Source organism: Macrotis lagotis, chromosome 7 (assembly GCF_037893015.1).
Source record: "Macrotis lagotis isolate mMagLag1 chromosome 7, bilby.v1.9.chrom.fasta, whole genome shotgun sequence".
NCBI classification, from domain to species: domain Eukaryota; kingdom Metazoa; phylum Chordata; class Mammalia; order Peramelemorphia; family Peramelidae; genus Macrotis; species Macrotis lagotis.
In genome coordinates this window covers 111,382,630-111,398,468 of record NC_133664.1, presented here as the reverse complement: position 1 = coordinate 111,398,468, position 15,839 = coordinate 111,382,630, and the positions used below count along the sequence as shown (strand labels likewise).

General features: G+C 36.1%; 1 protein-coding gene across 5 annotated transcripts in view; it reads right to left on the bottom strand.

Moving 5' to 3' along the window:
• Window positions 1–15,839, bottom strand: part of DGKI (diacylglycerol kinase iota) — a 592,236-nt gene that overhangs the window by 385,128 nt on the left and 191,269 nt on the right. For all 5 annotated transcript variants that reach the window (XM_074193600.1, XM_074193597.1, XM_074193602.1 and 2 more), the window contains exon 3: window positions 9,623–9,718. Coding sequence is in view for 3 of the 5 variants with exons in the window: in XM_074193597.1 (XP_074049698.1) it covers window positions 9,623–9,718 (96 nt within the window). In the remaining 2 variants the exon portion in view is untranslated. The remainder of the gene's footprint in view (window positions 1–9,622; window positions 9,719–15,839) is intronic.

The following is a 15,839-nucleotide window of genomic DNA, read 5'->3' as shown; positions in this document are numbered from 1 at the left end:
TGTCCTCCTGAATGCTCTTTCCTCTCTAGGGAACTTGGTTGGTTCAAATCCTACATACCTGAAAAATCTTCTTCAGTTTCTCTTCATTTATATCTTGTCCCCTAAATGTATTTCCCAAGGTTCTGTTCTAGATCCATTTCCCCTCTCACTCTATCTGTTGGTCATCACATCAGCTCCTTTCAGTTTGGACTTCATATTTATGCAGGTGATTTTCAATCATTTTCCAGTCTTGTCTGATATGAAATGTCAGACAACCCCTTTTAGAGTTGTTTTGACAATGATTCCATTTGTTTCCCCAGTTCACTTTATAGATGAGGAAACTGAGGCAAATAGGATTGAGTGGCTTGCCCATGGCTAGGAAGTAACTAAGGCCAGATTTGAAGTCAGGAAGATGAATCTCCCTAACTCCAGGCCCAGCACTCTATCCACTGTGCCACTTAGCAGCTCCAATGCAGGTGATAGACAGTTCTATAAATCCAAACCTATTCTTTCTCCATCCATTCCAGTGCTGAATCACAAAGTGCCTACTGAATATTTCAAATTGGAAATTCAATAGACATCTCAAACTCAATTTGTTCAAAACTGAATTCCTCAGCTTTCCTCTCAATCTTTCCCTTCTTCTGAATTTCCCTACTACTCCAGGAGCATTACCATTGTTCCAGTGACCCAGGTTTGCAAACTCACTGTCATCATCCTCAACTCCTCTTTCTTTTTCATCCAACATATCCATTAAGTTGCCAAATGTTTTAATTTCTTTCTCCACATCATCATTCACATACATTCTCTTCCCACACGACACTATTTCCCAACCCTGTGACTTTGCACTGGATATTTCCAATATCTGAAAGACTCTTGCACTCAATTTCTGTCTCTTGGAATCCCTGGTTCTTTTAAGACTTTGCTTAAAGCAATACTTTTTCCAGAAAGTCATTCCTGGCCCACTCCCAGATGCTAATGCATTCCTAAGGTTACCATCCATCTGTTCTGTCTTTCTTGAATGTTCTAATTTATAAATGTTGTCTACCTATTAAAATATACACTCCTCTGGGGTAAGGACTGATTTTATTTTGCTTTTTATCCTTCATCCTCAGAATAGTGCCTAGCATATAGAGAAAACTAATAAAGACTTCCTGATTGATTGAATGTTTAATGCAATTAAATGGATTTAGAAGCAGCTGAATAGGCTCAAAGAATAGTTGTTAATACATCAATGCCACCATGACAGAAAGTCTTCAATGAATCCATGCTTGATTCTGAAATGGTTCACATTTTTACCAATGATTTGGATAGAGGCATCAGTAGCACATTCAAGAAAGTTGAGGGTGGCACAAAAGCTGTGAAGTATAGTATATCCAGTACTAATATACTGAATGAAAAAACAGTATCCAGAAAGATCTTGAAATGTTGAATCTAATGTGATGAATTCACTATAATCCTGGTCTTAGGTTCAAACAACTGGCTTCACAAGTATATTCAATAGTTGTTTGGAAAAAGATCAGGGATTCTAGGGGACTTAACTGAAGTTGCAGATAACTGTATGATTGCACAAAAAAGATACTATCTGCAACTTCAGTAAGACTGGTATAGCTTTCAGAAATTCCATGATAGTCCTACTTAACACTGCCCTGGTTAGAATACATCTGGAATGCTTGTAAGGACACAAGAGTTGTGGGGGGGGGCACAGATTAACTTGCCAGGTAGGTCAACTGTAAAGAGGCTGATCTGTCCTGCCCTGATATGCCAACTGCAGGGATAAAGACCTTCTCAGATAACACAGAGGGGCCCATTCCAGCTTGGTAATAACTTGTATTTATGAGGGTTTGTTTTCTTGTTTAAGGTTTACTTATGAGATCCAAGCCATGGTAGCAAGAAGTTAATACTGCAGAATGCCCACTCCAATCCAAGGCCAGGTCAGATATTATATAGAAACAAAATAAAGAAGGCATAATATCAGGGATAGATTAGGATCACATATAAATGTCCCCATGAGATCATTGAAGCTTTTTTTGCTATTAATATTTATTCAAAGTAGTTTACACTTTTGTGGTTTCATGGGTCATGCTCTCACTGAGACTACCATTGTACAATGCTATACCCAATTCTGGGTAATACAGTTAAAGAAGGACATTGATAAGCTGGAGAAGGTGCAGAAGAAAGGAGTCAAAATTGTGAATGAAAAACCCTTGAAGTCATGCCATATAAGAGCTAGTTAGAGGAACTAGGCTATGTTTGGAACATAAAAAGAAAAAGGCACATGGGACATGACAAGTGCCTTCGAGTATCTGAAGAACTATCAGACAAAAGAGGAATCAGATTTATTCTCTTTGACCCCTAAGGATGGAACCAGGAGCAGTGAGTTGAAGATGCAAGGGGACATATTCAGATATCCTTTTAGGAAAAAAACATAAATCATGGAAACAGTAGGAGTCATTCCTTCTTCTCTTACCTGATCAGCAACATTAATGATCTATAAAGAGAACCCAGATAGCAAAAAACTGACTGCAAGTAGAACGAATAGAAGAGGAAGGGCCACCACTGTTTTATGTCCTTTATCTGGGTCATTTTAGTTAAGAGGGATACAATCCAACTCTTATTGACAAATTTGGGAAATGGCAAACAACTGTATTAAAAATATACCTACTTTGGGCAATTAGGTAGTTCAGTGGAATAGAGCACTGCCCTAGAGTCAAGAGAACCTAAGTTAAAATTTGACCTCAGACACTTAAAAGCTGTGTGACTCTGGGCAAGTCACTTAATCCTGATTGTCTTCAAAAATAAAATAAAATAAACCTACTTGATTTGAACAAGCTAAATTAGATTATTGACTGCAGTGAGCACTTAAATACACCACCTGGGACAATATTAAATAACAATTCTAGTTTAACATTTGGTTTCTAGGAAGAAATATAGGAATGTAAGCTTTTTTTGATGGCTGGGGCTGTTTTTTGTTTTTTGTTTTCAGCATACAGCTTTGTACTTTGAATACAAAAGGTATTTAATAAATGTTTATTAATTCTGACTGGACACAAGACTTCATTTTTCCCCTGCTGCAAAAACTGCAATGCTAATTAGGAAGTACTTTGGTTATTAACTAAAGTTGGAAGTTTTCAGCCATAGAAATCAGAGAATTAAAGTCTTTGCCAGAAAGACAAAAGACTACCAAAAAATGACCTAATACAGCTATCTATTCAATGATCCTTCCCTGTCTTAAAGCAGGATGGCCTAGTAGATTCCTATTCTCCTCATCTGATACTTGAAAAAAAAGAGGGATTCTACCCTGGAGAGCAGGAAAAAGCTCAATGTCTGATCCTTCCCCCAACACCAGGAAAAATCATCTATCCTTTCCAGATGCTAAAAATAAAAGAACCCAACCACATCTTGAGGTCTCTTTCTCTATTTATGCCAGCTTTTAGTTTCATTATATCACAAGTACTGAACATTATAATTATTTATCAATAATTTGTTCAACAAATATTTTATGCTAAAAAATTTGGCAACTAACAATAAGGATAAGGACTGACTTGTAATTTCATTGGTACAACAGATCTCACAGATAAAGAAACTCTCTATGCCAATACAAGGCTGATCCTGTTCTGCATTTTATAATCTTAGAGTCATCTAGTGCCCTAAAAGGTTGATAACTTGCCTAAGATAACAAGAACAGTATGTAACAAAGGCAGAACATGAATCCAGGTCTTCTTGGCCATGAGGCTGGCTTTTTATCCACTATTCCCTTATCCCTTATCCCCTATCCTCTATCCACCATCCCAGTGTCTATTCTCAGGAAACTTATGGCAACTATAATTAAAAATCTTGACATATTAACACTAAAGTTGGGGTTCAGATCTTTGCTTTAACCTATGATGATAATTTCCAGAGTCCAAACTTCCTCCATCAATTTAGATTGGTGACTCCTCTATTACTTAGGGTCTTAGAAAGTTGCCTGGAAGACTGGGACTTGAGCCAGACATTCCTGATTTCAAGATTGGCCTTAATCCAGTATACCATGCTTCTTCTCATACATAAAATTGCAATACTATGTATCATGTAATAAGTGCATAAGAGAGATGCAAACATTTTAAGTGAGATCCATGGAGGAAACACAATTATCAACAAAGATTTCCTGGAGAAAATGACATTTAGAGTTGGATTTTAAAGGATGAACAGAAATTCAATTGGTAGAATAGTCAGGGTAAAGAAATTGAGGTATAGGGAGTGATATAAGCAAAGGAATTTGGGACCAGTGTTTAAGCATTCATTCCAGGGTCTTATTGGGATAGTTATATAAATAACTGTATTATTACTACCTTGTACAAAAGTGGTTTGTTTAATTGTAACTGTGGGTAGCTACCTGGTGTTCTTAAAAATCACCAAAATGGAAATGAAAGCATTACCCTGGAAAATAAGGAGAGAAAAAAGGCTTTGACAGTCCTAAAAGTGAAAAGGAAGCAAGCCAGAGACCAATTAATGGTTAGAAAACAAAGCCAAGCCAAGTCTAGTGTTTTTTGTTTTTTTTTAGATAAGAGCGAATAGCTGCTGTACCAAGGTTTGAGATCTTTCCTTAGGAGAGTGCTGAGCCCCAATTTAGGTGTCCTGATGGGATAAGAGCATAATCCAATAGTCTGCCATAGGAACAATAGTAATTTGGAGTTGTGTCCCAATTTTCAAAGGCCAGACTTAACTGAAGTTCTTTGTGGTACAGATATGTAGCAGGAAGTTGATCATAGAAATACTTAACTGAGTTCCCTTAATCTCTTTCTGAAATTTCTAAGGGATGCACAGAGGTTCACCTCCCATGGAGCTGGACACAGATTCTGGATCCTTGCTAAAGGAAGTTAAATGTCCTCTGATGACACAGCAACATATACCCTTTTCTAGGGATGACATAGCATTATCTGTTTGAATCCTGTAAGGCCTTGTATAAAAGATGATTGGCACACTAAATAAATATAGGGCAAACTTATCAATCAGAGGGACGGGCTTTCCATATGAGCTATGAAAATAGCCCTCTTTCTTTTAAGCCTTTTCTTTTGGCAGAACTTTCTAATTCTTAACCTTCCAGCAAAAGTAGATAGAGAAAGGGGATTTTTTTTTGTCTCCTTTCCCCATCCTCAACAAGATATGACTACAAGTACACAGGAGGCAGAGCATGTTTTTGCCTAAGTGTGTCTGAATACCTTTCAAATTTCTTCTCTGAGCATAGTTCAGTGACCATTGTTCCTGAAAAGAGGAAATTTCCAGCCTTGGGAAAATAAGTTCATTAGTCTCTGTGTCAGGAACTAAATAACCAAAAGGAGGTGTTTTAAGAAGAGGGAGATGAGAAAAAGGGGGGAGGTGAGGGGAGAAGAATGACAAGAAGTGAAAAAGAGATGAAAGGAATGAAGGAGTGAAGACAAGGTAAATAAGAGAAAGACACTCCCTAAGAAAAAAACCTTAGACAGCTAAGCTCTATTTTAGATATTTTACCGGAATCACTCAAGGGTAAAAGGAACAAGCAAGAAAGAGAAAGACAAAAATCCAAACTGCTTTCTTTGCAAACCATTTCTCAAGAAAGAATTCTTCTTATTTAGATTAGTTAGTTAATTAGATTCCCTTATGGGAACATGTTCCTGGGTATCTGGATCATGAAAAAAGCAACAAATAGTAATGCTATCATTATAAGTATTACACAATTATATCAACTTATAACTTCAAAACTAGAAAGTCTTACATGCATCTAGTTATGAAAAGAATAGTGGCTACCTCCAAATCAAATCTAAATCAAATCTGGATAAGGGCCAGAGATAGAAAGATAAAAATAGTCCTATCCTCAAGGAGCTCACATTCTAATGGAACATGAGCAGGTTTTCATGCCTTCCCCAGTGGATGGATGCTTTTGGAGACCACAAACTAAGTAACATGTTAAGTCCTGACCCTAGAATTTCATTAGTTACCATCCAAGTCTTCTATAGGATATTGTTACTGATTGTCCTGTGAGTTAATTCTCTAATATTAGGTATTTATCTGCTTACATTTTGTCAGTCTCAGAATATGAGTTCCCTGTGGAAAGATGATGGAGTTAAGCTATAGAACCTCTGAAACCCTTTCCAGCTCTAAATCTATGATCTTAATGTCTTTGTGTCTCTGATACTTGGAACTTTAGTAGTAGGACATTTAAATGATCATTAAATTGAAAGTTACTAAAGTAATCTTCAGTGTTGAGAACCTCTTCTTTCATACTAGAGACCTAGGGTCTCTGGCTCTTTCCCCATCATTAACTTTCTTGACTCTGGTGCAAAAGTTCCTAATTTTAAATGGATGTCACTAGTTATAATAATTATACAATATTTAAGAAATAAGCATCAATCTATTAGTTATTTTTTCTTGAAAAATGAAGGTATCAATTCTCTAAGTCCACTCAAGTTATATTTTACACAGTGGAAGCTAGCTAGATAATGTAGTGACTAGAGCGGGGATATTTATGGATTCAGGAAGAGCTAAGTTTATATCTTTAGATACTTACTAGCTGTGCAATTCTGGACAAAGTGATTTAACCTCCCTTGCCTTCAGTTTCCTCATCTGTAAAATGAGGCAATGGTACTCAATGGCATCTATGGTCTGTTTTAAATCTAAAAGTATGATCCTATAACAGTTGTGAAGACAGGAAGACACAGGAAGACAGGAAGATCAAACAAACTTGCTCAGGAATAGTAATCTCTTCTTATGAGTTCATTAAAAATCTGTCCTTTAAGGAACCAGAAAGGAACTTAGGGATAAAGTAGGTCAATACTCCTCATTTGACATCCCAGAAAAATAAAGATCTATAAGGATGAAGTAGTTTTGAAAAGGCCACCCAGTTAGAAGTACAGACAGAAATATGATCAGTTCAATTCCCTGAATTCCCTGATATTGTTGCCACAACATCATAAGGGTCTTTTTTTCTTTTTGAAGCAAATCTGAAGAGAAATTTAGAGGAAAGTAAAACTAATAGGACTTTTTTTTGATCTACAATACTTCTGAATTTTTCTCAATTTCAGAGAAATAGTGATCTATAAACTGTATTTGATATTTATTAGGATATGGAGAAGAATAGAAAGTTGTACATGTTTAAAAGATGGCACTCTTCCCCAAGGACCTATCTACAAAGGGATCTTATTTTAAAGGAATTAGAGCTCTTTCACAATTCACCAGCCAATGCAAAACAGAACAAAACATGTCTCCATGTGACTTTTGCTGACACCCTACACAGGTTTGTATTTATGATGATGCTAACATGAATACTAAAAAGAGAATCAAAACCTTGGGATCAGTTCACAGTACAATCCATGACTTACCAAGAATGCTCTCTACCTCACACCCCCAAAAACATCATCCTACCTTTGATGGAATGTCTCTAGTTACCTCTGGAGGCTCCCCCTACCACTTACGGGATATCTCTAATTCTTAGGAAGCTTTTTCTTACTTCAAGCTGATATTTATTTTTTTGCACTTTTTACCAATTGCTCCTAATCCTGTCCTAAGGGACCAAGTAAAGTCAGTTTAGATCTTTTTACTTACAACATATCTTCAATAACAACATTTGACACAAAGATTTGTTTGTATGGTATTTTTTTTTCCTTTTTCTTAAAGGACTGTGTTATTACTGGTATGGGAAATGGCCAGTGAGGAAATTCTCTCTCCAGATGCGTATTAGCACTTGCTTTGTAATTGTCTGAGAGGTAAAATAATTTGCCTGTGGTTATAAATCAATATGTGTTGCAGGCATGATCTGAACCCAGGTCTTCCTGACACCAGGTCCAAAATCCTATGCCTTATGCTATACTAAGCCTCTTGGTACTGTAAGGTTTATAAACTATTTTCTTACTAATTTACAAAGTCAAGACAAATGAAGTTATTTAATTCTTCTTAAGCACCTATTTACTAGTTGTAATAAACTGTTGCCAGGTGGTTGTTGATGTTTTGAAGTAGGACCAAATAACCAGGTTTCCCATCCAATTGGTTAACTAAAAATAACAGTTTTCCTCAATAAGCTGTGCTTCTTATAATTTAAAATATGTGTGTGTACTAGAATTAAAAAGCCTAAATGTGAAAGAAAACTATATTTGAATAAAATGCACCACCTAAAGCAAGATTTGAAGAAATACCAAACTCTAGGTAAAATAGAAATTCCATTTAATAGCTTTCAAACGTAAGAAAAGAAGGAAACAAGAATTCAATAAGCATCTATTATGTACCAGGGATACAGTAAAAATATTTGTAAAATTTTTACAAATATTTGATCCTCTGAACAACCCTGAAAGGTAGGTACTTAATTATTATTCTCTTACAGATGAGAAATTGAACAAACCAAGGTTAAGTGAATTATTCAGGATTACCTACTTAGAAAATATCTCAATATGAATTTGAACTCATGTCCTCCTGACTATTCATTAGGTCACTTCTGGCTATTCATTAGGTCATCCAGTTGATTTTCTTAAACTTAACAAAATAATTTTGATTCATCCCCAGACTTGAGTAGATCTAGCCTCCTCACAAATCTTTTAACTCCAAATCAAAGTCTTTACTAAACATATATAGCTTATGACTCTAGCTTGATTTCTGGGGGGGGTTTCAGAGAATCTAGGCATCAAAAACACTAGTAGCTTTTCTGCTACTACAGAGTCTTTAACTCCTCCAGGAAGGTAGGGCTTAATTTCACTTAAAAATTAGTATAAAAATAAATTAATCAAAAAAGTGCTTTGCTCTCTTCATTCCCCTACCCACTTTTTCTTTTCTCCTTGTTGCCAAGAAGAAAGAGGTAAGTGACGTCATTTTTTCTTCAGATAATAAGACATCCTGGTATTATTCTTTTTTTCCCTTTCAGAAGGGAAGGAATGTTGTCCTCTCTTCCTCTGAGTAACTTAGTTTTAGCTTCTCCACATTTTTTCTGATCAATAATTTGAATATGCATAATTCTGTATTTTATTAATTAGAAATTAAAGGCTCCAGCTCCTCAGTGACATTTATGAGTTATTTTCTGACAAAGACTACCTTCTTTTTAAAGGAACCATGTCCTTTTATATGGAATACAATAACAATCATCATTTAGGCACAGACATCTGTGTAACAGATCATTCCCCTCATTCATATGATAATGTCACCACATATTATCTTTGCCTATCAGAAGATACAAAGCTTCTGGTAAATTGGTACTCCTCCTCAATGTTGAGCCATTTTCTTCCCTCCACCCCACTAAACAGAACATATAACTGTGTAAAGAAGCCCACAGAAAAAAAAAAAGCCCACAGAAAAATTCTCCTCCAAGTGACTACACTTTCTTCTATTCCCTCCTCACACCTAATTGATTTAGTTACAAAAAAGTAAAGGATAGAAAACAAGATGTTACATAATGAAACCATAAATGTTAGCCTCAAATCTTGAAAACTTTGTTGTTATGCAGATTGAAGGAACTGTATCCTTGCCCTGAGCCTTTCCATACAAAAAACAATAATGACCTCCCTTTTTCAAGATGTTAAGATGCTTCTTGGACTATGGAGAAAAGAAAAACCCTTCCTTCCTATCATCTATTTTCTGATCTCATCACTAGCCTTCCAGAAAAAAAAATTGTAAAAAGGTCAGTAATGCATGAGGCTATAACACTCACTGCAAATTTGACTTGGCAGTTTTCTTCCCCAAGGTAACACAGGTCACCTGAGACGTTGGTCTCCAGCCACAGGTGTTCTCCATTCACAGCATTCTCCTGAAGAGAAAAGACAAGTTTTATTTTGGTTTTGGGAGATGCGGGCATGAGAAATAAGGATTTTTAAAAAAAAATCAGATCTAACCTTTATTTTAAAAGGGAAAAAAAGTTAATGAATATCAAAGTGTTTATGGGACCACATTTCAAAATTACCAGATTTGATTCTTCCAAAATTCTGGAAAAGGAGAGGAAGAAATATAAATCTTTTGGGTTTGAAGTCAGTGTTTGATTTGGGGCAGAAATAGCCCTAGGTTGCTGAAATGTTTTCTCTTTAGGACTAATAGTATTTTTAATCACATGTACAAATGGTCAGTGGAATCTGTCATTGACACATTCATGTCAGCCTCACTAATTGAGAACCTGACACAATTTTAAAGTTTGCCTTTGCCTAGCAAACTCTTGCTGAGATTACATAATGGAAAATATCTTACAGGAATGATGTTTAAATTACCTAAAGAGACTTTTCAAGCACTTTGAAAGCATTTAAATTTTAGGACACAATATTTGACATATAATAATAATAAAGATATAAAATTTAAGGCATATAATGTTCTTACCTGTCCTAAATCAAGCCCCCTTAGGAAAGGGTTCTTAACCTGGGATGCTAGAGCCCTCTTAAAAATTTATTTTGACAACTGTATTTCAATACAAATGGTTTCTTTTGTAATCTTACGTAATTTATTGTATGTATTTAAAAACATTATTCTGAGAAGAATCATCTAGACTCCATCAGACTTCTTAAGATTGTCCATGACACAAAAAATAAACCCTTGCCCCCAAGGAGAAAGGCAATATTAGCTTGATTAAACTATTTTGAACCACTAAATTCATCACATAGTGTTTAGTTTAAAACAGCATCAGTGCTATATTCCCTTAGAAATGGTCTACAGGTCAGACTTTTTACTAATCATATGGGTATTTCTTCAATCCATTCTTAACTAGGAGCTTCCACTGCTACTTCAAAATACTTGAATCTGCTCCCACCTGAAGAGAAGGGGTGCTTCAAGTCAATTAGAACTATGGGATTTTACTATCCAAATATATCTGAAGGGTCTTTAAAGTGCTGCATGAAATATTCTGAAGTATTGGGGTTCCACTAAAGTAAATTCCTTCTTACATGTTGCTATATTGAAACTCAAGACTATAAAAATATTAACAGACAATAAATATCAGCAATTTATATACTCCTTCTCAATAGCTGAACCCAGGCCTGATACCTGAAAAAAAAACCTAAGATTCCCAGACAATAAAAAAAATTCTATAAAAAATACTGCAAAATTATGAGAATTATTATCATGCAAAAAAAGGTCTCATTTCTTTAATTATCACAGGTAATTGAAAAATGGATTTAAAGCACAAAAGAACCTGAGATATCAACTACTCTAAGCCCTTCTTTTTACAAACTGAGACTCAGACAGGCTGCTCAAAGACTCAGAGTACTGAAGCCAAATCCACAAGCTCCAAATTCAACATTTTTTTCTCATAAAGCTCACTATAGAACAGCAATTGTTCTTTTTCAGTTGTGTTTGATTCTTTGTGACTCCGGGGTTTTTGTGGCAAGGATACTGGAATGTTTTGCCATATCCTTCTCTATTTTATATATAAGGAAACCAAGGAAAACAAGTTTAAGTGACAGGGTCACACAACTAGGAAATGTCTGAGGCTGGATTTGAATTCACGAAGAAAATGCTTTCTGATTCTAAACCCAATACTCCATGTTCTATGCTATCTAGCTACCCCCAGAAATGCTATTTCTCTTTCCCTTTTGACAAGATTATAGTATAGGCTTGAATGTATATCATGTAAGTTTTAATGGAATTATAGTCAATTTTACCTGAGTCACCTTGAATTTAATCCACTTATAAAATGTACATGCGATAGCACTACCCTTTGCCTAGCAGAAACCTTTCTGATTCAGGTTCCAGAAGTTAAGTCAAAGGTGAAACATTTTTTCACCTCATAGAAGTGAAATCAAAACTCTAAGTCATAATTCTGAAAATAGATATCTTTGTTTTTTTAAGCAAATTCATTTTCTAGCATTAAGTAGGGAACTAAAAACTTACTATAGAGCCATTAGTCTCATGCTCTTGCAATTATCAAACTGTCAAAATCATATCCATTTTTGGAGGACTGATGGATTGTGGCAGTCATGTGCTAACATAGAAAGAACACTGCCTCTGGATTTAGAACTCCTGGGATCATCACCTCTGATGATATCTATGTGGTGGCAAATTAGTTAGCTTAACCTGGACCTCGGTTTTCTCATCTATAAAATGAGGAGGTAAATTACCTTTGAAGTCCCACTTAGATGGGGGCAGCTAGATGGCACAACAGAGAGAGTACCAGGCCCAGAGTCAGGAAAACTCATCTTTCTGAGTCCAAAGCTGTTTGTCTCGATTTTTCCCCCTTCTGTAAAATGGTTTGGTGAAGGAAATGGCAAACCACACCAGTATTTTTGCAAAGAAAACCTTAAAAGGGGTCACAAAAATTCAGATACAACTGAACAACAATCTAGAATGATATATTGATGCTTAATAGATGTTTGTTAAATTTCACAGAATTGTAAGATTTCAAAGTTTGAAATGACTTCAAAGGTCATCTATACCAAAACTAGCCCCCCCCCTTTAATAGCAGCTATCGAATCTCTACCTGAACAGCTGCAGTGATGAGGATCTTTCTTTTGAGGGCAGCCCAATTTACTTCTGACAAGTTCTTCCTTATAATGAACTGTCTTCTGATTTTCTACCACTTCAATTCTGTCTGCTCTGAAGTCAGGCAGAACAAGTCTAATCCAATTAAAACAATTAAACAATTAAAGACAATTGTTATTTGTTTCCCCAAGTTATCTCTTCTCTAGATGAAATATCACCTAGTTTCTTCAATTATCATACAGTAAGGTTTCAAATTCCCTCATCAACATGACCAGATTTATTTGAATGAAATCATTTCTCATTGTTCTTCTTAAAATATGATTCCTAGAACTGCATCCAATACTATAAATTTACCTGTGGATAAATCTGTATATGCTGCATTGTGGGTCCTATATTCTATTATACATGTTATCTAAGGTTGCCTTAGCTTTGGGTGGCTGACATATCACACAACTAACTAACTTATATTGAGTTGGCAATACATTAAAATCAAGAAATATTTTTCCCATCAACTGATTTCCAACCATGCTCTTCTAATACTAGACTTTAAAAGTTTATTTTCTTGGACTCAAGAATAATTTACATTTAATCCTACATTAATTGTATTAAACTGCAGGGTAATAAAGATCTTTTTGCATCAAAATTCTGTCATCAACTTTAACAATCCCTCAATTTCATGCCACCTCCAAGTTAGATTTAAAAAGTCATACATATGCGTTCAAACAATTAGAACCTAGATATTGAACTGGTTTTGACAAGTGATTTGCATTTGAAAAGACCTTAGATTATTATTTTATTTAAAAGAAGTCTCCTCTCACTCTTAATGCATTTTAGCCTGGAAAAGAGAAAACTTAGAAGAGATCACTATCACCAATACCACATGACCATGAGCATTTACATCACTATCCACAAAAACTCACAGGTACATTGTCAGACGGGTTCTGGTTCTTGACCTTCCACAATGAAGGCCAAGATGGGAAGGCAGGTTGCATCCAACTCTCACTGTGACAGCAAATCCAAGAAGTTGTCTCCAACACAACCACCTACCCCTACCTTCCAACAAACCACCAGTCTTTCTCTCTGCTGTATCAGCTCCCTAATTCCCCTTGATGAATCTCTTAGGATGGTTAGAACCTAAACTAATCACTATCCACAGCAGCTGTGCAAGTGTCACTGGAATCTGACCATGTCATTGTCCCACTCCATTAGTTCTAGTTGCTCCCTATTGCCTTCCGGGTAAACTATAAGTTCCTCTGTTGCACTTTTAAAGCCCTTTATAACCTGTCCTGAATTGACCTTCTCCTATCAGCTCCAACTGTTCACTTTGTGATCCAACTAAAATGGGTTTCTCTCTGATCCTCAGACATAAAACTCATCTCTCCTACATATGTTTACCTTGGCTGGTCCTCATGCCTGGAATATATTCTCTCCTCACCTCTATCTCTAGAATCTCTTTCTTCCTTCAAATAATGCTCGACCACTATTACAAAGGGTCCAACACTTTAACTTTAAAAAATGAATGCAGGAGCAACTAGGTAGTGGGGTGGCTAGGTGGCACAGTGGAGAGAGCACTGACCCTGGAATCAGGAGGACCTGAGTTCAAATTTGACCTCAGACATTTAATAATTACCTAGCTGTGTGACCTTGAGTAAGTCACTTAACCTCATTGCCTTGCAGAGGGAAAAAAAGGGGAGTACAATATTGTGATATAGTGGGGGCAGCAGCAATGGTGGTGATTGTGGTAGAAGAGATGACTTGATAGCATTATCCATAATCTGCATGTTGGTACAGACAGGTCATCTCCTAGAACCTTAGTATATCCTCAATCATAGAGCAGTCATGTTCAAGATGACTTCCCTTTTTCCTTGCCCTTCTCTGCCTTTCCCACTGAATGATGCTTATCATTGGCTCCTTATCTTTTCTCTTTATCTCCCATATTAAAGTCAAACAATTGATGATTTAAAAAGGAACACTTAAAAGATCTCAGTCAGCTCACTGGGACCTGTCATGATCTTTCTGAAGCTTTTCCAGTTCTTCCCAAATGCCCTGACTAACTGTGTTGTTGTTGTTCAGTCATTTCAGTTGTACCTGACTCATCATGATTCCATATGCAGTTTTCCTGGCAAAGATATTGAAATGGTTGGCCATTTACTTCTCTAGTTCATTTTAGAGGTAAGAAAACGGAGGCAAACAGGGATTAAGTGACTTGCCCAGGGTCACACAGCTACTATGTTTTTGAGGCTGGATTTCAACTCAGGTCTTCCTGACTCCATTCCTAGTATTGTATCCACCATATGGCTAGCCACTCTAATTCCCTAACTACCTTATATTTTAGTTTTTGGATTCATATATAATCACTTTTTATTTTTTTTCTATATATTTTTATATGTATTTATTATCCTTTCCATTAAAATATAAGTTTCTTGGAAGTAGGAATTGTTTTATTCTTTGCATTTACATCTCTCAAACCTAACACAGTTCCTACACTTAGAAAATGCTTAATAACTTTTTTTCATTGGCAAGGACAACTAGGTGGTACAGTGGATAGAGTACCAGGTCTGGAGTCAAGAAGATCTGATTCAAATCCAGCCTTAGACACTAACTGTGTGGGCAAGTCAAAGAATCATGTTTGATTAAGTTTTCTCATCTGAAAAATGAACCAAAGAAGGAAATGGCAAAACACTTCAGTATCTTTGCTGAGAAAACCCCAAATGGGGGCACAAAAGTCAGACTGAAATAACTAAACAACAACAAAATCTACTGGTTGATTGGGAAATTGGGACCTCAATCCTCCCCATTCCCAAAACTTGAAGGTCACCTTATGGTTGTGATTGATACTCCTCTGAAGACTAAACTCTTGGCTTGGAGGGCTGTCTTGACTGAAAATTTCCCTTCAGTGGGACACTCAAAGCTTCCCCAAAGAAAGGATCTAATACGATACAATGAAAGAGGCTGGGAAGCTCCAGATTGATTTTATAAGTAATTTAATAAGTGGAATATTCACATCAGAGTAGGCTGGGACAGCAGCTAGGCAATACATCTGATTTCCCTTTGTGAGTATACTGTTTTGATAACCTTACAGAAAAGAGTTTTTAGTGAGATAGGAAAGGGTCTGAGCAGAATGGAAAAATTAGATCTATGAGGTTTATGGATAACTGAAAACCTAAAGTGCAATATCAGATTCAATCCTGACCCAAAAAGAAGTGAGAAAGGAGTACAAGAAAATGAGAGGACAAGGAAAATTCTTTCTAAAAATTTTTACCTAAGGTGAGATTAATACCCTGGAAAGGATGGAAATGTTCTTCTCTCGCTGTTCACTCCTATATCTCTTTCTCCCTTCCTCCAAAAATATTCTAACTCAAAACAACATTGTTGTGTAATTCACCCTCATTATGAATAAAAGAAGCATTCATGAACTGGTTAGAGTAATATCATCCAAAGCATTTCTTCTTTTGTAATTTAATGTGCTG